Genomic DNA, 25,147 nt, shown 5'->3' on the forward strand with positions numbered 1-25,147 from the left:
GTTACAAATTTTTATGCGACCATTGCGTTTTTATTAAATTTGTGTTGATCTTTTGGGATGTATAGTGTCGATTTGTTTTTTGGTTTGCCAGCTATTAACACTTTATGTAGAATTTTAGCACTTTTATTTTTAGATACTTTAATAGCGCGATTCCTTTTTTTTATTAAGGCCCCGTTGTAAACATTCTAATAAATCGCGTTATTGTGGACTATTTCATCTATAAGTACAGTTGCTAAAACTGGTGTAGTTACAGACGTAGGACATGTTTTAAAAGATCTTAGGAGAAATTTAAGATACCGTTTCAGTTCCTAAAACAATTTTTTGTTGGCGTGACTCACAAAAATCTAGCTGAGCCAAAGTATGTAACTATGGAAAGGGGATTATATTAATTTCGGTGCACAACGTAATGTATGGCTGCGGTTAACGCAGTAAGCTCGAGTAAAACACATGTTTGTCCAAATTATGTACCCGTTATAAAACCTGACGTTCGATGCAGTGAACAAATTTTCAACTAAAATATTAGTTTAAATACATACAAGAAGATGGTCTGGCCTGGTCAAAAAACGACAAGGTCTGGTTAGAAAAAACATTTTGTACCGAAACCTTTTACCTTCAAAACATTATTTACCTTGAATCTTGAACGTTCCGGATTATTTTCACCACTGGAATAAGGTTCTGTTATTTGACTATAGTTGCCACCCCTTCTGTAGTTTCAGTTTGACAAAGGCTGCTAACAAGCCTAAAGGTCGTTCGTGTATTTATTTCGTGACTTTCAGCAGACGATTTAAATACATCAGTTTGATTTCGTTGGCCATTGATCGATGGGGCGTCAGTGACTATAGTCTGTGGTTCGTGCTAATTGAGTAACATCCTATTTTAAATGGATATTTGGATGCTGATTACTGGAGTTTTGGGTGGATTTCGTGTAGTGAATGGTTAAGCTGAAATTTGTTAATCAAAATGTAAAAACTTGAACAAAAGTGAACTTCTAATGATTTCTAGTTTTTTAGGCTTTAACTGAATGGCGCAAATAATAATTATCGCTCTTAAAAAACGCAAAAATAACTAAAAGCATGTTTATTTTGATTGAAAGTTAGTAGGTCTATTGATAAAGTACACAAAATTATAAGATAAAAACAGTAACTAATTGTTTTCTGTAGAACCTATAGATGAAAAACTTAAAATCAGGAAATTAAACAACGTAAAACATGACGTGCCAAAACAGAACCAATTTCCGTAAATCACTCGCAAAATCAGTCGGCCACTAGTTGCTTCCCCAGCTCAAGAAATCAAGGCAGTCACACGAACAAACCAGCAGCAGCAGCAGCAGCAGCAGCAGCAGCAGCAGCAGCAGCAGCAGCAGTAGTAGCAGCGGACGCCGGTTCTTCGCTTGTTGATTTCCCTTTCCGGAATACGCCAGGCAATTGCGCCCAAGCCTAGATGACAGAGCGTCACATAGCACGCTTGTGGCGCCCAATTAGGCCGCACTCTACTCACTACAGCTTTTTTGCTATTCGTGAAGGCTGGCCTTGATTACCGTACAGCTGGGCTTGGCTTTATTTGTGAATAGTGGGTGCTGGATTTGTGTTTTTTCCGAGAAATTTTAGGCGAGTGTTAGGGATTTGTTGTTGTACGGGGAGAGAAGTTCATGCTGAACTGAATGCTGTACAGTTTTGGGAGATTAAACGTCGCCCTATAGTTGTGTCAGTTGTTTAGTTAAACCTAGCATTATCTTCAAAGGTGTAACTGTAGTTTTGTAGTTAGTAACGTCTTACAAAAGGAAGTAAGTTCTTAGAAATGCACTATTTCGAATAACTTTGTAGATAAGTTGTTTTACTAAAAAGGGCAGCTTCGGACCTAATTTGTATTTTGCTGTTTTTTCTTTAAGGGTTGTTTATTTGGCGCTCATCTAGGATCCCAACACAACGAACATTCTTTGGGTTTGGGCTAGCGTTTGGGTTTGGGTTGGTTAAGCAATATTATTAAATAATTATACTTGAACCTTCCTCACCCAAACACTAACCGGCAACCTAACCCAAATTTTGTGGGTTGCTCTAATAATTGTTTCAACGCTGTGGTAGAATTCTCGACCAGCGCCGTTTATTTTGTTGTTTAACAGTGACAAAAACGGCATGTCAGAATTCCACAATTACGTTATTTTGCCCAAACTTACAGTTATGTAGTTTGACTGAAAAATAGGAGTAACTAACTCTAAAAGTATTTTCTTGTTTTCATTAAGGTGCAGGTTTATTCTGTTGTTAAATAGTACTTTTACACATCCTAAAACAAAACACTAAAGCCGCCAAAATGAATTGTGGAATGAAATTCATAAAGTACCTTCTGTTCGCATTCAACCTAATCTTTTTCGTAAGTACAATTTGCCTAAACTACTTGCGTGTACAATCGTACAACTCCATTTGCTTGATTTCTATGCTATAAAGGTTTTACCAAACATCGTACTAAAGGTTTTACCAACATCAGTAAGGCATTTATAAATTACCTGTTATAAACATTTCCATTTAATTGCGCGATTACGGCACTAATTGCTTGGGACGCAATACTAGAGCCAACTTTTGAATCCTAATTCGCTTAATACCACGTTGAGAACTAGTAATCGACAAACGGATACGAAATCGGTTTAAAATGATATTTTTAACTCAATAAATAAATCAAGCAAATTTTTGCTTTTAAAATCGCTACTGTAAATCCCACTATATTACCAAAGTCTTATTTCTCTGAATAACTCAACCCATATTGCTTAAGTTCCATTTTATGACTTGGCCTTATTTTTTTCTCCCAACCCCCTCAAATATCCGATATGCATCTCAAAACTAAACTATCGCCTTGTTTCATCTCAAACCGATATGCCTTTGATTCAGCCATATTTTAGGATATTTGTTGTGTATGCTGTATGACGTTTAATATGACGCTATCTGAAACCTAGCGAAACATTTTAACTTTCCATAAATTAGCTTGGTCCCTTAAAAGTTACTTAAATTCCCATTTTATAAATGTACAGCGACGTAAAACGCTTATTAATTGTGAGACTAGTCAAGGTCAACACCATTCTTTGAAAAGTGTTTCGGAAAAAGGGTATAGTTCACCTTCATACGCAGTTTCTCGACACATCATAGCTCAAAACAGGCGTTGTGTTTGTTGTTGGTCGTTTAAATGCGATGTCCTCTATTCTAAAAACATAACAAAACATTTCACCTTTCTATAAGTTAACTCAGTCTATTAAAAGGTATTTAGATTTCCATTTTATAAATGTACAATCAGCGATTTTAAACGCCCATTAAATGTGGAACTTACTAAACAACGTCGTGATTTCCCTTTTAAAAGTGTTGGTAAAGCAAGAAAGTTCACCTGTATAGGTCGTTTCTCATGTTATAATTGTATAAGTAAAACGCACCTTAAATGTGAACTGCCTAATAATGGTGCATATACGGAGAGCGATAAATCTGGTAATAAATACACTGTTAAACTCCAAAGTGATATCCCTATGTGGTGCTAAAATGTCGGTAAGGCAAGAAAATTTACCCGCGTAGGCAGTTTCTGATCCTCAAATACCCGATATCTCCCTATACGTATCTCAAAATCATCGGCCTTTCGTATCTCAGATTTTCGGCATAGCGATGATAGCAATCGGTGCCGCTGTGGAGATTAAGTACAGGAGCTTGGTTGCTCTCACTGGAAGCGCTCTTTCCGCAGCTCCCATCCTTGTCATATGCATTGGAGTCTTCATCTTTATGATCGGTAAGCGCTAGACCAGAGATCACCGAACTACGACCGCCCGCGGCACATTTCAGTAATAAAAATAAAGTACTATGTCTATGTTGAAAATGAATAAAGAGTTCTTCGAAACCATCAAAATGATACCTACTTCTGTATGGGCTTTGATATTCTTATTCCGTCTTACTACAACCTCCGACCATTGAAGTACATTTAAAATGTTGTTGAATGCAATTTTCAATACTCTTGTATTAATAAAGGGATATTCGAAACTTTCCAAATAACGCCTACTTGTGTATGGGCTTTTTATATTCTTACAACGTCTTACTGCAATTTCAAACCATTATGTCCATTATATAACAAATTCTTGTGATTGCAAATGCTATCAGTTATCCGGCCCGCGATGGTCAGGCCTTATGATTTATCTGGTCTTTCATGAGAAAAGTTTGTGAACCCTGCTCAACGCATGGTGTTAACTGTGGGATTAACAATTTGTAAGCATTTCTTTAAAGAGATATTCGAAACGTTGGAAATATGCAACCTTCGTCTGTATGATAATACTTCTATACGCCCATCTTTCACAGTTTCCACAATTATTCGACCCATCGAAGCAATATACAGAGAAGTAATGCACTTTAGCCACGCCCAAGAGTACTTAAGCCGGACTTGTCGCATCTCTATAGCGTGTTTATTGTTTACCCTTTGGCCTCTACAAAGTGCACATTTGAATGCAATAAAGCCGATCTGCATACGCCGGTTGACAGTCCGCCCTTTGTATGCAAGTGCATTGGACCTAGTTAGGAGTCAAATGGCGTGTTTGTGTATACATAGGCGGCGAACTTTCAAAATTATACGGCGTTAGTTTCTAACCAGTGTAAAATTGCCTATTAATTACAAAATGTGAGCTCTTATAGGTAACAGCTTTGAGCTGTTGCATGTTATCACTAAAACAAATTATTTCTTCTTTTATACCTTTCTTATAGCGCTTTGAGCTAAAAAAGTTTCCGATTAAATGGGCGATTACATTGAAAAAAAAAAAACATTGCATTTACGTTAATTTAAAAACGTACTTTGGGGTTCTACAGCCTCCTACCCATATGATAATTCAGGAAAGTTTTAAACACTTTTGGTGAACTGAAACTGTTCTACAGGAATTAATTTTGCTTATTTATTAATAACTTTGTCGAATCCCAGTGCGTTTAGACGCCCTGTTAAAAATTCAGCAGGTACTGAAAAACGCTTTGCATACTCACGTTCGGCCCTGTGTACGGCCTGTCGTGGAGGTTGCCTGCTTGTTGATTTTGGAGCGGTTGGCATTTCCTGGTGCCGGCAGTGAGGACTTATGAGCAGAGGCGTGACCGCAGATTAATTGTACACAGTCACACACCTTTGATAAACAATTGTACCATAAACTTGCCTAACTATCGGTATTGTTTATTTTTTATTAAGCTAACCAATGGCGGAGTCTTTAGAGCATATTTTTAAAAACTATTATTGAATTATTTGAACAGTGATGAATTTTTTAAAAGAAAAAAAAATTAATCAAAAAACCAAACCTTTTTAGCACTGGACATATTTATACTCCATTACAATTTCACATTTTTTGTATCGAAAACACCAGGTTTTCCTCGTCTGCTTGTTTTTTAACGTCAATTTATGACGTCAGCTTTAACGAAATCATGGCGATTCCAGTAAACGCGAACAAAAAGAAATGGGCGTCATTTTCTTAACCTGATATTATAGCCGTTGTAGCTGAAATTAGGACAATTTCAGGTGTTTTTTCGGTGTTACAACATTACTATTTCCTCGTATTTTATTGCCTTGCTTTTTGTGCCAAAGCAGCGTTCGCTAATGTTCGTCAGAACCCCAGTACAACTACAATTTGTATTCCAGGCTTCTTTGGATGCTGTGGTGCCTACAAGGAAAACTACTGCATGGTCACCACTGTAAGTAGAACAGCTATATTACCTATACAAATACGAGAAAATATAACGTGTAAATCTCTCTCCTTTTTTACTAAAAAAATTGAGAACGAAACTATTATGCATACTCTCATTTTGCCTGTTGAGGAAAATTACATTTCTGTATTTACAGTTTCTTATAAACAATAAAGAAAGGGAATATTGTTGTATATTATGACACTTTTTAATTTCCATTTAATTACTATATGCCTCTTCCTATATATTTGTTTGGCCGATGCCTCGATAGTTTCTTTTACAAGTTTTTTTATGTTTAGCGAATTTGTCTGGCGTTTAAAACTTTATAGGGTTGGTATTTGGAAAGTTGAGTATTTTATGGTATTTTTCTCATACCCTTTAAAGTAAAATGTTAACTTTGAGCATGTATGACTTGATGTGTGAATTGTGCACTTACTCACAAAATGATACAAGTTTTGTTACAACTCTCATGGCTAAAGTCGTTATAACGTTTAAAAAATATTTCTTTCTTCAGTTTGCTGCCTTGATGGTCTTCATCTTGATTTTGGAATTTGCTGCCACCATTTCTGCCTACGTTCTCCGTGCTAAGGTAAAGCAAATATGCATCTTTTTATTTAAGATTTCTGATAATGTCGGTTTGGGCCGATACCCGATGCCAAGTGGTAGTATCGGTATTCGTCCGATACTAGAGTATCGGTGCCGACCCGATACCTAAGAAATTAGGTATAGTTTCGGGTACGTATGACGTCACGTATCGATTTTACTTTAAATCGTTCATATTTTGATTAGCAGAAATACCTATGTATGATGTATATTGTACAAAAGCAATATAACTTTTTATCAGGGGCAATTGATATCCACGAGATCTTATCACATAACCTAAAGTTCTGTTAACAAACGTAGCTATTACTCTTAAAAAGAGATTTTCATTGCTATAGTTAGTAGGTAACCTAATGTTGTACGAAAACCCTCATGCAAGTTTTTACACGTCAGACAGATGTTTATCACAGAAGTTCATTTAGATTTGAAAAGATATTTAAAAAAATATCAAAAAGTTCGGTTTGCAAGAACAGGCATCGGCCATCTTATCGGACTTCTCGCAAAGTAAGCATCTTCTAATTTGAACTTCGATTTTACTTTCCAGGTTGAGCATTACTTGGCCAAGTCGATCATGAAGTCCATCACAGAATACAAGTCTGAGACGAAAGGAGCTTTCGACTTTATCCAGAAACAAGTAAGTTTCCCAAAGTGGTTTGATTTTTGGTCACCTGCTCAGTCGGGAAATATAACTATACGAAATCGAACGATTTAAGACAAAAATATTTAGCATATCCTCATGGAATTAAACAAGTTGTTTTCAGGATTTATTGTGCAGACCAGTCGTTCTCCACCTTTTGCAACCGCGTACCACATAGTGGAATATACCGTCGCTGCGTACCCCCCATAGTTCCTTAAGAAATTATTGTTTTTAAAGTTTCTTGATGCCTGACTCGGATCTAGGGCTTTTCTTTGGTATGGGGAGGATCACAAAGCTTACAAAACACTATAGCAAATCACGACGTTAAAACCTAAAAACAAAACTTTTTAAATTTGTAATTTTGCCAATGTTGCCAATTTTGCTTATGTCACTATAGCAATGACGTAATTTGGTCTCGGGTCAGGCGGAGGTACTTATCATCCAAAATATCAATCTACAAAATACCTGGCATCAGTATTGTGAGAGAAGTGCTACAGACAGCGTTAAAACTGCAATTCGTCTTGGCGCTTTATAAATCACTCAGCTGCTTGGCGCGTATGACAAAGCGGCTGCAAATAACTCCGGCTTCCGCGTATGTCCCGGATTTGTGTGGGCGACTGCTTTTAGCTCTATACCAACACTGACTATTTGTTATCCACCGGCAAAATCTTGTTTCCTCGTTCGGCCGAATTTTGACACTTCGTGCCTTTTAATGTCGAAATTCCACACCCGACAATGCCTAAAAAATTGGCAATAAGATTGCCATGAACCGATAATAATTCACTCGGCAATGTTTTACTAGTTTATTTTTGTCAAGAGGAACAAAAGTAAAGAAGTTTGTGGCCTCGTATTTTTCCAAATGCACTCTGGAATGTTTGCCATTGTAAACTCTGATCATTTTCAACTCAACAGAATTAAATAAATAATGAGTTATTTGAAACGTTCAAAATGATACCTACTTCTGTATGGGCTTTGATAGTCTTATTATGTCTTACAGGCTTTCTAATTTATCTTTCAGTTCAAATGCTGCGGATCCCTGAACTACACTGACTGGAATTCAAGTGCTGTCTTTCAGAAAGACGCCAAGACTGAAATCACGAAACTAAACGTGACATCTCGTGAGTGGCTTTAGTTTATTTATTGTTTTGTAAAGGTTTGACTTACTCAGGTCTAAATCAAACCTTTTATTTAGAACCACAACTTAACTCTACTGTAGTTTAAAACAAACTTTTTGATTTTGTTATCATTAATAGGCCTGAATTACTGACAATTTGTCAGACATCAAACTTTTGCTTAGAACCACAACTTGTGGTAGTTTGCTATATATTTACGACAAAAACAGTTATCAAGAACATAAATTAGTCGCAATTCTTTGCCTGTATGTGAGTACTAAATTAGCCATATTCCATAACTTACCTTAATCAATGGTGGAAAATTACACAGAAATAATTGCTAAAAAAGAGCATTTGAAAATAGGGAATTATCTTTAACAAAAGCAAGATGAAAAGCATTAACTCTATTGTAGCTAGACACAAATTTTGTCGTCATTGATAAACTTTTATACAAAGGCTACAATTAGCTGAAATTTGTCAAACCCCCAATAGTTTAAAGTTTGCAGTTGATACAACAAGTTGTTGTGACCGCAGTTTAAGGTGCTGATGTGTGTAAATTTTCTAAGTACAAGACCAGTTTATTATATACTACAGAAACTAGGGGGTAAAGTACACAATACACACACTACAGCGATTCATTTACCCGCCGTCGTTAATTAGGTTGATAGTTCCCTGCTGTTGGCTTGACTGATGGGCATCCGGCCAATCTGGTTGTCAACTTTGTTAAGAGCTTATTATAGCACTCGACCAGGAATTAGGCGGGCCTGTGATGTGCTATGCATTCCAGGCATTTCCAGACTTCCGGCTGGCAAAACCATTTTTTGACCCTTTAGGCTTAAAAAATAAAACTATTCACGGCCTTGGCCTGTACACATTTGTGGCAGCAATGCACCACCCCGTTCGGCTTGCGTCATTTTTAAAATTATTTTTGACATATCTATATTAAATTAAAAAGTTCTATACTGAAAATAGGTTTTTATTGTATTTAACCAGAATAACTTATTTTCTGTATATACTATACCTGTTAGCAACAACATATGTTTAAAAAAGACTATTTAATATGACGTAATAAGAATATCAAAGCCCATGCAGAAGTAGGTATCATTTTGAACGTTTCGAATAACTCTCTATTCATTTTCAACATAGAGAGAAGGCACTGATAGTAAGTGTATACCGCTGAGGGTGACGTCTGAAAGTGCCTGAGGTGGACGTACTATCAGTGCCTTCTCTCTATGTTGAAAATGAATATAGAGTTATTCGAAACGTTCACAAATGCAATCTTTACTTTTGCATGGGCTTTGATATTCTTATTACGTCTTACTACAACCTCCAACCATTATGCTCCACTAGTTAATATGTATAATCAAAACATCCCTATTTGTTTAAAAAGGTATTTAAATACTGAATTTTTTAGTAATTTGAACATTGGAGTCCATTTTGAAAGTTTCGAATATCTCTATATGTATATCTCTAATCAAAAGGGTCCATAGACCTCAGTTAAAGAACCCCTGCCTTACAGTGTTAATGTTCTTATAGCGATGAAAATAATATTTTAGCTTGACCTAATGAAGTTGAGATTGCTGACAACTGTTTTTTGTTTTTCTAGCGGCCCCGATTCCGGTGCCCGACAGTTGCTGTGTTAAAGAAGTAAAGAACTGCGGTTTGATGAGCACAAGGACAATCAACACCAACGTAAGTCGTAGGGTGCATTTTCCTGAATTTTCAAACAGTGTTTTTTTGTAAATCAGCTGTAAATGCTGAAAGCCAAGTGCCAAAATTGTAACACGTTTTTTCAAAACCGCAAGTTTCATTTTATCATTGATAGTGTTGTGTTTTAATTTATGTACTTCCTGTATACCACCTTCTAAGATGAAAAAGTTACATCTAAAAGCTTGGGTTTTAGACGACCTAGAGGGTGTTACGAATTTCGTTTTCATAAAATATATCCTATACAGTTGTGTCTCCGATAATATCGGATTAGGGCCGATACCCGCTGCCTAGTAGTATCGGCATGGTAATCATCCGATACCAAAGTAGTATAGGAATTTTAAAAGGTACTTATCAAAAAACTCTAGGTTAACAACTGGGTGCATTTTTTCCTTTTAGCACTCAAGCAAATTTCGGCCGAATAACCTGAAAAAAATACCTTTGAACGTTTCAATTCTCTATGTTCCCTTGTTGAAGCAGAGTTACGACGTCATTTGGTTTCGGATCGCAATACTTTTTGTCCAAAGTATCGTGTATCGGTATCGGAATAAGGTGTCAAGTATCGGGCATCACTACGTTCTGTGACTACAGCAGAAAATAGCCAAGTTGTTCGTGGTGTGAAGTTGCGGTTTTTTAATATTACTTATAGCGGACACCAGAAGCTTACCACATAAGAATAGCTGTGTATAGTATATATAGTTACTTAAACAGACTTGTCGTTTTTCCAGGGTTGTGTCCCGACAATTGAGACTCTGTTCAAGAAGAACATCGTCGTTGTGGGCGGCGTCGGAATCGCAATCATCTTTATTCAGGTAAGTCCACTCATATCGGCGAATAAGTATAAGTGGCCAAAACATACGGGTCACCCCAATGTTTCAACTAGCAACCGACACGCTTCAAAACATGCCAAAGGCTTGGCGAAACCATTAGCACGGATAGTGCTTTCTTAAGGAAGTTTTGATACTGGGCTGTTCGTTATATAGAGCATGATTTTTTTTGTGGTCAAGTAAGCAGAGTCCTTAATGACCCACAAACTTGTGTAAATTAGTGTAAATGTTTTCTACGAATCTTCACATTGAAGTTACTTAGTTTCTCTACTTTTTGTGCGTTTTTGATGGTTATACATTTTCCGGGGTTAATTGCAAAACCTGTATAGATAAAGTGTTCTGCGAGTGTTTTACTGCTAAAAAACATTTCTTACAAACACTTAAATGCAACAAATCAAGTCCTTGTCATATAAAAAAATTCTTCATGTGCAGAATTAAGATAAAAAGTTAATAAATAAAAAACTTAACTTTAACCTGTCATTTGTCCTAAAGTCAGTCAAGCCAAGTCATTTTACCCAAAATACTCAAGTCAATTCAAGTCATTTAAAAGCAGTGACTTAAGTGCACTTAGGTCCAGTCACTAACTTAAGTGATTACAGCAGTGCATATTGGACTTTACCAAATCAGTGGACATGACAACAAGTCAAGTTATTTACAAATAGTGACTAAAATGGCTTAAGTTAAGTAACTGACTAAAGTCATTATACCACTTCCATTTAGGACTTAACCAAAGCTGTAACAATTACAACAAAGTCGGTTTCGTACTTGGGTGATTTACCAAAAAGACTTATGCCAAGTCAAGGTATTTAAAAACAGCGACTTAAATGAACTTAAGTCAAGTCATTGACTTGAAGTCGTTACAACACTGCATATTGTACTTAACCAAAGCTGTGGCATCAACAACACAACCGGTGCGTGGGCGACTTAATTAGCATTGATCACTACAGGAATCTTCAAATTACATTCCGCTGCCAAACAAAAGCGCTAATATGGAATATAAATAATGTCACGCCGCATAACAAATACGCTTCCATACAGCAGCGGCCTACGTTCCCGGCGCCTCCATATGACATAAAGGAAACGCACCAGCGCCTTCCAAACTACTAAATGCGAAGCAAATAATATTAAGGAAGGCGCCTGTCGTATCCACAAAGAGTGTTCGACTGATGGCTTGTATTCATAAGTGCATGGAATCCAGTTATTGTGTATTGCTCTCTGTGTGCGACCGTTGAGCCTTCAGCGCCATATTGCCTCCTATCCGGTTCATTAGTTTAAGCCTTTGGCGGGAAACTACAGCCTGACAACTAAAGTAGGATATGAACTATGGATAAATATGCCAATACTTTACTATCCAAAATAAGGACGATTTTAGGAAACTTTGATTTTTCAGCGAACTGTCCCTTGACATTTAACATAACACAAATGGATTTACATTTACAGTTGTTGTTGTTTTTTTTAAATCCGACAAAATAAAGACATATCTCACACTTCTTTAAACGAGAACATTGTTTAAGAAATTATAGACCTTGAAAATCTTGACAAATGTTAGATATAAGGGCGGCATGACAGCATATAGCTATGAAACGCTTTATCATATCATTTTCTGTGAAAATATGTATACGAGGCATCGGATGACCAGAACTGTTGTTTTAAAGTTATAATTGATGTGTGAATATCTTAAAAAGCACTTTGTAAGGATTCGGATTCAAAACTAAAATTTTTCTACGGAGCTAACGGGTCTACATTTTCAAGTTTTTTAATACGCGTTTTATTCACCCGTTCTTAAAAGCTCGATCTTACAAGCGTATTTTATCCCTTTGAAACTTTGAACGCCGTTGAATGCCAAGTTACAGCTGTTTCAAGTCACATGCTCAATTTTCGGGTCACATGATTTGCGCCGTGCTTTAATCACTTGATTAGCTAAACTGAACTCTGGTGTCAAACGCTCGTTTCAGAAATCTTAGTTTGAACTCTTGACAAATTGCGAAATCGAAACCGGCCATATTCTATGGCAAAGGGCTTCTGCGAAATCAGGCGACATAAAAACAAAACGGGCCCCATAAAACCGAATACATTGTAACGATGGTAATATAAACGTAATATATGTCTCTCTTTATCTCCTAAAATGACTGAATTTGATTCGGCCAATAATCTGAAGGATATTTTCTATTATTCGAAGTTTTTTTGTCGCCATGCACTTTGCAAGACAAATGGCCAAGAAGCAAAAAGTTAGACTTACAGCCTTTCAGTATTGAATAAAACATGCTAAACCGTAATAGATTTTAACTGTTTTAATACGAAGAGTATAATCGCGGATTTGACATTTTACACAAGGGGCTATATTCGTTTTGCATCAGAATAAAACGACAAGGTAAATTGCACGTTTGCTGTATCTGTAAAGCATATAGTTTCGCAAGCATCGTTTACGACCATTTACCCCATATAATATTCAGTCCGTAAACAGATAATTACCTCCGGACCGTTCATGAGTCACTAGCATGTGATTTGCTTTAATTACCCGGACGCCGGTATAATACACGCACTAGGGTGGCAATTCGCATTACGCTATTTAGAAGTACACCAGACATATGCAACAGGCCACGCCGGTTTACTATATAGCTAGTATATAGACCGTTTTGGCTGGTATTTCCCGTTACGAACTGCTGTCTTAACTACCGGTTAAATACGTGACACTGCTAATGTTGTGGTAAAATATGAGTGACCGGTTTGTGCTGGTTGGAGCCTTTAAAGGAAAATGTGCTGACCTGTGCCATGGCGGCCGTCTAGAAACGTCAGCACTTAACATGCAAAGTTGCTAATACCGCCAACACAGCGGTAGGGTATCATGAATTGCTGAAGACTACCAAGTACAGCTTGTTTAATGCTGCGACAATTCAAATGGGCCCCAAATTTAAGTTGCCAAATGCTTTGTAAATCCGAAACTTTTTGACGCTTTTAAGGTTCTATTGAGCTCATTTGTTGAAAGCTGTTAGTTTACCCAGCCCAAAGAGGCGTCAAACTGCTTTTAAACTTGCGAGACTAAATCCATTGTCATTCGGTACATAGAACCATTCGGCAAGTGTTTGATCTTTTAAAACTTAATGATATAAAAAGTGGGGCGTAGTACCGTTCAAGGCAAATGCACCCTAACATAATCACGTTTCATCAAATCACCTTGCACCAAATCACATTTAAAGTTTTTATCATCGTACTTTTAGAAGATTCAAGCAAAGTATTGATAGCCTTACGAGTAGATTTTGTTTTTAGGGTTTGTAATAAGTATGATTGTAACTGGATGACAAAAAGCCATTAGCCCTGAAAGTTAAAAAATTAAACATCAAACTAGCCATTTGTACTCCAATCTTCAGCGTAAAATAAATATCGATCAAAGAGTCATAATTCCAAATACTATGCTTAAATATTTATTGTTGTTAAAGTTAAATTTGCTCAGTTATCCTAACGTGTGAGTATTTTATTTTTTAGATTATCGGAATCGTTTTCGCTTGCCTTCTAATGCGAACCATAAAAGCACAGTACGAGGTGGTCTAAAAAGCAAACAACGATTTCTCCGACTTCCCATCCTGGTTTTGTTCAGTAGAAATCTTCTCAGATCCGGGTTCCCATCCGCCTTATTAACCTTTCTCAATTTTAACCAAAAAAAAAAAAAATCGAATCGTGGACAAATGTTTGTTTGAAACGCGGCTTTCCAAACTGCCTTTTTTGTGTTGCCTTAAGTGTTTTGCCCTTTTCGAGCAGTTTCTTGTTTAAACTTTTTAGCTTAAAAAAATAGAGTATAATTTCAAAGGCTGTTAAAATGCCGACGTTAGAATTGAACCGGTGACAATTTTAGCGTTCCCCTAAATTTAGTTTCGCACCAATTTGTTTGCACAAGCGATGTTTTGCGATTGTGCCTATAGAGAGAAAACTCTACTCGGTCAGTCAGGCTGAAAGTAACCGCGTTTTGTGATTGAATGCGCTGTTCAGTCGATTGTTTTCATTTCTGTTTTCTGAAGAGCGACTGTCACGAGTTTTTCAAGTACCATTGTGAACTTACAGCGCACATGTGTTAGGCCTATTCGTCTTTCCCCTTTTCAACATTTTTTTGAACTTTTTTACACATTGGAATTTTGGAATTGTTTAAAAGTGAATTGCTTGAAATGGACAAAAGGAAACTAAATTCACCGATTTCTGTTTTTCAAACTTGGCAAGTTTTTTTAGAAAACTTAGAGACACACAAAATGTTAAAGCGTACAGTGCTTTTTACATGGTACACTTACAATAAATTAACACTTGTGAAACTATAGGGTCGCGGTGTTGGCATTTTTAACCTTTGGATTTATTGGATAGCGACCCACATATCTAAAAAAAAAACTGTTCACAATTACCACACTTGGCTGTTAACAGCGGTTACTTTAGTTGTTGGCACAGGCGTTTTTACCCTATGCTATTTTTTCGTTCTTATTCGGGAACATTATGCGCTGCTGCTAGAAGCTTAAAACTCCTTATGTCGCTTGTCCAAAAGACTTACGTCAAGTTAAGTCAGTTTGCTCAAAAGACTCAAGTCATTTTAAAACATTGACTTTTGCTCACTTAGGCCAAGTCACTCACTTAAGTCTTGCAACACTGATATGGGTCTTTCATGTTTAATTTTTATTTAAACAAATTGTTTTGGGTGATTCTCTTGTTGGTTATCTATTTACTAATTTTCGTGGATAACAACTTCACAACCACTATTGAATTGTACAGACCTGGCATCATTTACAACCAAAAACACATCCTTTCCAGCTTTTACTTTGTGGGTTTTTACGTTTTAACTTATTCGCCTTTTTCTTTATCGATTTCGTCAACGGAAAGTACCGAACCGTGCAATATTCCGCTTCCGTTGTTTTGCCTTTGTGACGCGTCAGATGACGTCACCGGTCGCGTTTTTTCCTGTTTTAACACGTCATTATTTGTAACGTCATGTTTTAGTATAGCAAACAAGAGGCTAACCCCTTTAAACCACAAATTCTCACGACATGCACATTTTTCTTTCGTTATATTTTGAATTGATATATATTTTGAAAACTACTATAAAATGCATAGGCTTAAAAATTGTATTTTTAAAACAACTGAAAAATGCATTAATACTTTTGCTCACGAAATATTTTACCTGACGAGACGATTTCTTATCAGCTATTACACAATTTGAGTAATCTTTCATACTGCGGCTATTTTCCCTTGTGCTATAAGTATACGGTAACCTTAAGACAACTACACCTTTTTGTATATAAATGTCAACAACAAACGACTGGCCAATAATGTATCATTTTCTGTAATGTAATATAAAAAACTGTTAGTTAAATAGTAGTTAATAGTTTTTGTTAACAGACTGTAAAAATGCGACTTAGAGAAACTTTTCTAGATTCCTATATTACTGTAAAAATAGTTGTGTTACCCATTGGTGAAGGAAATATTTTGGTGTTTATAATTTCACTCATGGCCTTCTGTTTTATGTTTTACATCTGCTACACGTTACGTTGCTGTAAATAGTTTTCACCCTCAAGTTTTCCCTGTGGAAATGCCAGTTGAATTTTCGCGTCGTTTCGCCGCTTTTTCGTCGTATTCGGAAAATCGTGTAGGGAATAAAGTTGCCTTTCGCCATTTCTCACAAGTTTGCTTGCGCTGCATGTGAAACAATCATGTCAGGGACAGGGCTGCTGAGTAGTGTGTTTTGCTGGAGTCGGACTCGAGTCCCGAGTCCGACGTGCGCATGCGCAGTACCAAATCTCGAAATGAAAATTGCCGCCAACTGTAAATTGTGAAGGTGGATTCGCATAATGGTGGATATTTTCCAACCACTTGCTGTAAGTGCATGAACTATGTGACAGTCATATGACTGGATTGCTGAATATCCACCGTATTTAGCCGCGTAGATAGGCGGAATACAGGCTGAAGAATCTTGAGCCAGACACGGGACTCGACGAAATCGCATATTTGGCCGGGGTCGGACCCGGGTTAATTTTTTTTTGCCGGAGTCGGACTCAATTGATTGTTTTGCCGGAGTCGGATTCTGGTTATTTTAAACCGACTACGCAGTCCTGGTCAGAGGAAAATTTGGATTTCAAACTTTCTCGAAAATTTGTGAGCTTTATCGGTGAAATTAAAGTAGAATGTTACACGTTAATTCTGAACAAATAGGGTTGTGCGAAGTAATCTTTTAGCTATTTATTTCTGTGCTTAATTTGAATTTAAACTGCAGAAAAACAGTTAAGGCGAAATAAATTTGAATACAGCAATGCACTGATACGGTTCAAAGTTTGGCATAGTGAACTCACTTTGCTAAAGTTTGCCTACAAACTGCCCTTTTATTCAATCCTTACCAAATTAAACGCAGATGAACCTTTTTTTTTCTACAAGCCTTTAGCGAAACAGTGGATAGAAGTGGCCAGACTTAGCGAAAAGCCAATACGAAAAGGCAAGACAATTAACAACAGTTTCGTCGCCTGCTGGTAGCCTTTCTGGAAAGTTCGGGGAAGATATTGGCGCTCAATAATCGGAAGGATTGGCCTGCCAATCGGCCAATAAGCTTTGTTAAGTCAGCTAGCAAGGGTTTGGCATTTTGATGAGGCCCATTCTGCTGCCAATCTATTCAAACACATTTAGCGCCACACTTAACAATGCGAAACTGCGGCTGCCGACTCTTGGTTGCTTATGTGCATTGTATTAGTTCAGCGCAATGGAATAAGCAATCCAAACGAAATTGTTAATGTATCGGCATATGGCGCTTTCCTGCTTCTGTGTATTTTTTTGGCCTCACGAAAACATACAATGTAAATTTCAGATAGTAGTGCAGTTTTTTAAAAATCGGGACTCGATTAAGAGAACGTAAAACTACTCGAGTCCGATGTGCGCATGCGCGGTACCAAACTTCGCATCTGATAAGGCAGCAAACTGTAAATTGTAAAGGTGGAATGGCATGTGGTTATAATATTTTCTAACAATGTATTGTGGATGGATGTATTATATTACACCCCTATGAGTGGATTTCTGAATATCCTCCTTATTTTACTTTAGTAAATAGGTGAAATACAGGCTGTAGAGTCGGAGCCGGACTCGGGACTTGACGAATTTGTCTATTTGGCTGGACTCGGACTTAGTTAATTAGCAGGCATCTCTAATTCCGGTGCAAATCTACTTTGACATAAGTCCACACAAGAAAGGACAACCCTTCAGTTGAAAGTGTATATTGAACAAAACATGCGCGTCAAACGTTTTCCAACACCGTCTAACGAGATCACAAGACTTGGAAAGTCGAACGCTACTCTGCGGCGATAGTATTTGCTATTTGATAGCTGAGGCCACCTTGCGGCCGTTGGTTAACGGTCCATCAACGGCGAGGTGGCGGTGCGGAGTTGAACAGCCAAATAGGTCGATTTGTGCGCAGTTGGTAGGCGTCGATTCCGAAAAGAACGGCCGCCACGAATCCGCAAATGTCAGCTGAAATTGCATTAGAGATGGTATATTAATGCACAAGTTGGGGAATCATAAATAGTTTAATTTTAATTAATTTCTGCTGCCAAAGAGTGGGTTGATTAAAAATGACCGAAATATAAATGGAATAAAACAAATTGATAGGTATATTGCCTGTAAAAGCGTCCTAATTCAGTTGAATATTAATAACATTACTTTTCTGATTCACATGCAAAAGTTACAGTTACAAGTAATCAACAACAAATTAAATGTTCGTCAAAACCTTGACTTAGGTTTGCAAGTTAAAGAAAAGCGTAAAAAATTATGATTTCATTTCATTTAAAAAAAATATATATAGCGTGTTATCCACAGTCCTTGTTTATAATTATGGCTAAATCACACGTTAAAATGGATTTACACATTTTTTATGTGTTTTGCTACCAGTTTTAAACAGGGTTAGGTTAGGTAAGCAACTGTCCCACATGCTATTGACATTTCTCGAAAAACTATTCTATCCCCCGAAAACCATCAAATAACATACCGGCCAGTCTAGCTCTGCAGGTGTATCCTCTGAACGAGGTACAGTCGAGAAACCCGGCGTAGACGCAAGCTCCCAGCAAGTAAAGGAGACAGGAGAAAGACGCCCAGAAGAACTCGATAGCACCAAAGCGCATTCGACCGTCAACCGACTGCAAAGAAAGGGTGGTTATTCAATATAAAATCAAATCTGTTGTTTGGTTTAAGTCTAAGGGTATTAGGAGTAGGGTTGTCTGATAATTTAGATCGGAGCCGATACCCGGTGACAAGTGTTAGTATCGGAACTCGTCCGATACTAGGGTGGTATCGGTGCCGATCCGATTCACAATTTACACAGGAATTTCAAGCTTGATTTGTGACTCAACTCAGAAATTTCTGCCTTTAAGGGTAAATTTATGTAATAATGGTAGGTTAACAACTGGAGGTAAGTAAGCTTGACGCCAAAGCAAATTTCGGCTTAATAACATGAAATTATTACATTTGAATATTTCAGTTTATCTGTTTGGCATATTTAAGCATTTCAATGACGTCATTTTGGGGATCAATGACGTCATTTGGTATCGGATCGAAACGCTATACAAAATATAGTGTATCGGAATAGGGAAAATGTCAAGTATCGAACATTCTTATTAGCAGTTTAGGTTTCTCGTGAATTTTAAACTGGGGAAAGGCCATATGCCAAACTAAAGTGCTTCGTTTTGCACGTTTATTACAACTTTACATGAACGGTTTGAGTTCATTTTGTAATTACGTTGGCAACCTTGGAATCAACGTTAAAACCATAAAAGTTTTGCGTGTTCGTCATATACCAGCAAATGCGAATTTTGAATGAGTTTTTGTAGCTCGGATAACTAGCTAAGGGCAATACCGTTACTTGCAATGACTCCTTTCAAATTGACTCACTACTTTATTGGAAAGAATGAAAGACACATACACACATATGTGTTTAATAACATCTGTGATCTAGCCCCTCGGAGGCTGCTTTATGACCAACGATTACGGCTTCAGTATCAATAGTAAACCGAAAAGCCATCGCAGACTCGACGAATCTGTCGATCTATGTTTATTGGAAAGAGTTATACTCGGTTGGGTTAAACGCCAACAAAACAAAAACTTTTACTTAATGCTTACCACTTTTGAGCTGAAATTACAGATGTGGAAAAGGTACAACAGACAGGAGAATCCCCAAGCTGTACACCAAGCTATCAGGACGAACAAGCGGGCCTGACTGCATCTGCAATAAGACATTATGTGGTGGCATCAAGATAACATTAAAAGACAAAACTTTTTAACGAAATTTAAACAAAATGAGAAGAATATCGATTCAGGATTTTTCCAAGCTACAGAACACAAAGTCAAACAAATGCAGTAAACATTGCCTGAACGTTTCAATAAAGTAACCCGATGTTATTGGACATCCTATAGTTAGGGGTGTAAACCACAGAATATATTTACCCGGTTTTTGCGCCTCGCCGACAAACGTAGCTGGTTTCGATGAGCAGGCCGAAAGCACATCCTCCGATCACTAAGATAATCATTCTCCACAATCCACGCCATGACGTGCCGTAACCTGATTGGTCGATTAAAAGTATAAGTGTTAGAGTTCAGCTAGTGTTATGATGCTATGCACAGAAATGTCTACATGGAAATATTTTTTTAAATGCGAAAAACGGACAAACAAAGAAGCCGTTTTTAGAAAAAAAAAAATCAGTGTAGTTTTAAAAAAATCTTAATTAATATACTGTACTGCAATAATGGTATTTTATTTTGCAATTAAACCTTTCTAGTTTAATTGGTTTCAAATAATATCGCCAATAAACTTAAATACGGCTTTAAAACAAAACAAAAAAACAAAGGTTGACAGGCTATCTATATTCATAGCGTATATGTCGAAATACATTAACGCCTACAGAAGCATTTAATGCCTGGCTATTTTCATTGGGGGCTTCCCCTACAGGAAACAATACCCGGCACGCCCATTGTTTGATAACAATGCGACATTTCTATTGTGTGAAAGTATTTCCGGATAGTCTTTAGAAGTTACTGATTCCAGCTAAAAACACACATGATGTACGTACACGTACGGTTAATATTGCTATTGTTACTCATATTAAATATAAATTAAAACAAAGGAAAGTTGAAATTGTGTCCAGTTAGGGTAGTTTTTTCATAAGGCACTGTTAAAGTAGCGATGCTCATAGAACAGTTAATTAATATGTTATATGATTTACAAACGTTTATTGAGCAGTGGACAAAATTTTCTACAGGGTGAGGGTGAGTCTTGTAGGCTACTTTTGGTGAGCTACTTAATTTAGTCATTGCAAATAGAAGTTAAATTAATCTGCTGGAGTATATAGGACCTTTTTTGGTGTGATTTAAAAAATCGATTGTCCCCAATGGCTGCATCCCAAAAGTCCTATTAGTGTTGGAGATCTGCCGGTTTAGAAATAAGTTTACATGTATTTTTGGCGGAAATTGTTTTTTGAACCGCCCTTAAACAGATTCACTAAAGTTTGACCAAACAGAACGAAATTATGGTAAAAGTTGCCTGAGACATAAAAAGGTACTGGTCTATTAGAACCAGACTTGGACAACTACAGATAATTCTAGTTTTCTAATTCACCGAATTAAAGCAAAATGGGGCTAATTTTAATTCTAATAGAAGTTTTGACTGGCCCGTATGTTCAAATTCCAATTCTAATCTAATTCGAGTTTTATCAAAAGTGTTACTTTGTCCACAGGCATTTTTTGTCCTTCACTTTGACCAGATAATTTTAATGACTTAACAGTCATTGACTACATGCCAAAACGTACCAACTCACAAATCTTTGCCATTCACATTTGTTATAAGAATCAATTGCGATGTAATTTAAATTGATAGTGACTTGAATAAATATAAACTACAAAAAAACTGAAACGATCATATTTTGATTCTAATCTTATTTGAATAACGCAAAGAATATAGTTGCCCCAGTCTGATAAAAACATATATAGTGTTATAAAATCAGATTTCCAGCGATAAAGTTTGCCCACCTGTTCCAACTGGAGCATAAAGGCGTAGATTCTGGGCTTCGAGAATGTAGAAAACTGCCGTCACCATTCCGGCAAATATGGTTGTTAGTTGCTTAGCGCAAGAACAAAATCTGTTCGAAAAGAGAGCGTGTCAAACACTGATTACGTCATTGGTGACGTCAAAGCACTAGGCACTAGGCTACTGCCATTCGCTAAAAGGGGCTGCTAATTTGTTCAAGTTGGGAAAAAGCCTTATGTTCCGATTTTAAAAAAAGAGCTGTAATGCAAAAAGCGACCCTTAAAGATGGTGAAACTGAACAAAGTATTATGTTATACTTTTAAGGTAGTTTCACAATGATTTATTTTGCATTGATTAAAACCGACATTCGGTCAAAAAAGCAATAATAAGTGATAACCGTTTTTTAGATGTGTTACGGACATATGCAGCAGGTAGGATAAGTTAAACCGGCGGGCAAAACCTGGCAAATTAGGGGCGGGTAATAGTTGGGGTTCGAAATTGGGTTAGCGTTGAAGTTCTTAGGGTATTTTGTGATGAAGTTAGGGATGGGGTTCATGTAAAATGTTGTGCCTTATTCTGGTCGTTTAGGACTTATTCCGACGGATTTAGGACTTAATTCTGTTGAGACGTTATTAAGGCTATTAGGTATTAGTAATTTTTTGGCCTTGATCCGATCTGTGTTTTATTCCGACCTTGATGTTGTTCTAATTTCAGTTTTATGATTGGAGTCCGTTGTAGGTCGTCCTGGTATCGCTTTTTTGGCTAGTCGTTTTGCTTGTGGTTAAGGGTGGCAGTTCGCTTTGTCGCAGCTAGGTGAAATGGTGGGTTGGGGGGTATTTAGGGACTTACCCCCCCCCCTACAGCCGGGGTCACAATAATTGATACTGAGCTTTATGAAATGGTCATTTAGTTTAAAATGTCAAGAAAATTTAGCGAAGGTTTACTATTAAGCCGGCGGCAAAGGATTTGGTTAAGGGCCATAGTTTTGATGTCCCATGGTATAGGGTTTGGGGCATTGAGCGGTTGCTTGCTCATATTAGGGGTTGTTGTTGTGGGGGTTGGGAGTATTTAGGGACTTACCCGGCGCCCCTACACCCGGGGTCACAGTTCCCGAAGAAGCAAGCGAGAAGGACGGACATCGATACGAAGTTGACGCAGGAAATCCACGACCAGAAGTAGTCGAAAGAGTCGAACGACATTAGGGAGGTGCTTAAGTGGATGAAGAGGCCTGTAACAAAGTTAAAAAGAAATTGTGTCAAATAATATAGGCAGGGGTAGGGCTGTGGAATCGATTAAAACAACCCGGATCTGAGTCCGGCCAACATAATCAACTCGCGTAAAATACTACGGCTGGGGTGTTATTCTACCTCGACCAAGAGATTGGTATTATTTTGATGGGAAAAATTGGTATTATTTGAGTTGTGAAGTATTGACGTAGATTGAAACAGTATTGCAGGCAGGGATTTCATTTAAAATCCGTTCTTAAGATATGTTTGTGAGAAAATCAGAAATTCAAACTCAGTCAATGACGTTACTTGCTTTACGCACGCCCCTCACGCGTTCAGCGCATGATTTCGCGCCAAAACGACGCTGTGCGGAACGCCCTTCCGCCTTTGACGTAATCTGTTGACGTAACACGGCAAAGCCGAACGCTGGGCGATAAGCCAGGCTGAACTTTAGCGTTGGCTGGAAAGACGCACACAAAAGGTCAAACAAGAGTTTTTGAGTAAAACCGGTTTTACATGTGAAACATCATCAGTAAAAGACAACGAATTACCAAGCAAGGAAAGTATTTCAGCTTTTGTCCACACCCAACTGCGTGAATGCGCATATTCATCTACAATGACATTTTTTCTAAGACGTCAAGTTGATGCACAGATAAGAAAATAAAGTTGGAGCACTGTAACTATACTCCTCGATTTTTTGTGAAAATGATGCATTTAAATGCTAAAGCATATTGTTAATCAGGATAGCCCGACATTGACAGCATATTTAGCCAGAATATTGTAAATATTTGCATTTTTAACGGGCCACATACAATAGGCTTTAACTCCCTTATTTATATTTGTTTAATATTCGTTTAATTGTTTAAACGTTATTTTATATTATTGTCTATTTTTAGGAATTGAAGATAAAGTTGCTCCCCAAACACTGAATCAAAACCTACAAATAGTCAACGAACATAGTCAATTTAGGCAACACTGTATTGAAAAATGTTCCAGGGGGTACAGACAATAATGGGACAGTGGTTATTATATTGTCGTGATTGACGGAAATATGCGTCGAATTATACCTACTCAAAACTGGTAACCCTAAGCTGGGCATAAGTGAAGGCAGTGCTCTTGGCACCCCGGTGTGACATTGACATCCGCTTTGCTGTTTGAATAAGGAAGCTGGCTTAAACGACCCGCAGACATAAAAGTACTTGCAGTTGAAATCAGACTCTCAAAACGTTTCTTGACGCTTCAAGGTGATACAAAACCTTCCTGCATTGAATAATTGACGAGAGTTTGCGCGCCGACTGTGTGTGAATAAAACATGAATGGCATTTTAGGATCTAACCGCCCGCAGCGTTTGCCTGTGCGCATTGAAACGACGCTATACGGAGAGAAATTCTTGGCCTGGCTCTGGCGTTTTGAGCAACTGTCAGGAAATTACGTCACTTGACATGCTGGATTTCTAGGCATGGCTGGTTTGGTTGGGAGTAACGCCCTTTTTGAAACCTGAACCAAACAAATCCATAATGACATGAAGAATCCTTTGAAATACCTAAGTTGCTATGATGTGAATTTGTAACAAATAGTAGGTACACATTGAGATAAAGTTAAGTTTAATTAGGCGGATTTAAAAATTAGGCGGATTTAAAAGCTTAATCAAATGCTGTGTCTTAGAAGATTAATTCCCTACATATTATTAAACAAATGTAAAACAATGTCAATAAACTTTTCCCCCTTGTTTATGGCTTGGTGTAACTCTTTTTGTTATTACCACATGGTTTTCCTTTGTTTACATTCGAATTTCCTTTCGTTTGTGACGTAAACAATGCCGTCCAACTTACCGGTTATGCGAAAAAAGTAGAGCATCAAACTTATGCCCCAGGAAATGATGTAGGCGGCCAGAATGAAGGTCTTGGTGCGAGATTCAAGGTATTTCTGGCTGTCTGCGTATATAGCGAACGTTGCACAGCCGAACAGCAGCACCAGAAACTTCCATAAGCCAGCCTTGGAGCATACATATCCCCCACATGACGAAGTTGTCTCAGGCATACTCGATTCGATTAGCTAAATTCGATTAAGCGCACCTTAATGGACTAGAAAGGTAAAAATAGCCAGGTCGTGGTTTCGGCTATAGATTTCGTTATGGAACACTACTTTCTCACACAGTACGGTAAAGTACTTGTTTCAAACTACAAGTTTAATTAGGTCATATATATATTTCACAGTATGATGATTGAACTTAATCAAAACAAGCTTATGATATTCATAAAACTGATAAGCATGTCTGGCTGTATCGGTACGACTACGAGAAAACTTGCTGAAGTGTCTAATGTGCTGTTAATTTGGACACTTGTACAA

The 25,147-nt window shown here is 37.4% G+C and overlaps 2 protein-coding genes across 2 annotated transcripts; one reads left to right on the forward strand and one right to left on the reverse strand.

Annotated features, from left to right (window-relative positions):
- The first annotated feature begins 2,216 nt into the window (after positions 1-2,216).
- Positions 2,217-14,392, forward strand: LOC146131911 (CD63 antigen-like). The gene is made up of 9 exons (XM_083396891.1): positions 2,217-2,367; positions 3,621-3,756; positions 5,626-5,678; positions 6,184-6,258; positions 6,814-6,903; positions 7,925-8,024; positions 9,625-9,710; positions 10,454-10,537; positions 14,036-14,392. Exons 1-9 carry the CDS (start codon positions 2,308-2,310, stop codon positions 14,099-14,101), a joined length of 750 nt encoding a protein of 249 aa, XP_083253017.1. The 5' UTR covers positions 2,217-2,307; the 3' UTR covers positions 14,102-14,392.
- Positions 14,393-17,768: 3,376 nt separating this feature from the next.
- On the reverse strand, positions 17,769-24,878 carry LOC146131912 (uncharacterized). The gene is made up of 7 exons (XM_083397398.1): positions 24,631-24,878; positions 22,653-22,800; positions 21,575-21,684; positions 19,997-20,111; positions 19,673-19,775; positions 18,546-18,693; positions 17,769-18,031 (listed from the first exon to the last, which is right to left on the reverse strand). Exons 1-7 carry the CDS (start codon positions 24,836-24,838, stop codon positions 17,922-17,924), a joined length of 942 nt encoding a protein of 313 aa, XP_083253524.1. The 5' UTR covers positions 24,839-24,878; the 3' UTR covers positions 17,769-17,921.
- Between the last annotated feature and the right edge of the window lie 269 nt (positions 24,879-25,147).

This window comes from Ascidiella aspersa, chromosome 9 (assembly GCF_963924565.1).
Source record: "Ascidiella aspersa chromosome 9, kaAscAspe10.2, whole genome shotgun sequence".
Classification (NCBI taxonomy): Eukaryota; Metazoa; Chordata; class Ascidiacea; order Phlebobranchia; family Ascidiidae; genus Ascidiella; species Ascidiella aspersa.

Coding starts and splice junctions, on each gene's coding strand:
- LOC146131911 (XM_083396891.1), top strand. CDS start 2,308: ATGAATTGTGGAATGAAATTCATAAAGTACCTTCTGTTCGCATTCAAC. Junction 5,679..6,183: donor ACTACTGCATGGTCACCACT/GTAAGTAGAACA, acceptor TTCTTTCTTCAG/TTTGCTGCCTTGATGGTCTT. Junction 6,904..7,924: donor TCGACTTTATCCAGAAACAA/GTAAGTTTCCCA, acceptor TTTATCTTTCAG/TTCAAATGCTGCGGATCCCT.
- LOC146131912 (XM_083397398.1), bottom strand. CDS start 24,838: ATGCCTGAGACAACTTCGTCATGTGGGGGATATGTATGCTCCAAGGCT. Junction 18,694..19,672: donor GTAATTTCAGCTCAAAAGTG/GTAAGCATTAAG, acceptor CTTTCTTTGCAG/TCGGTTGACGGTCGAATGCG. Junction 18,032..18,545: donor CTGCAGAGCTAGACTGGCCG/GTATGTTATTTG, acceptor ATGCAATTTCAG/CTGACATTTGCGGATTCGTG.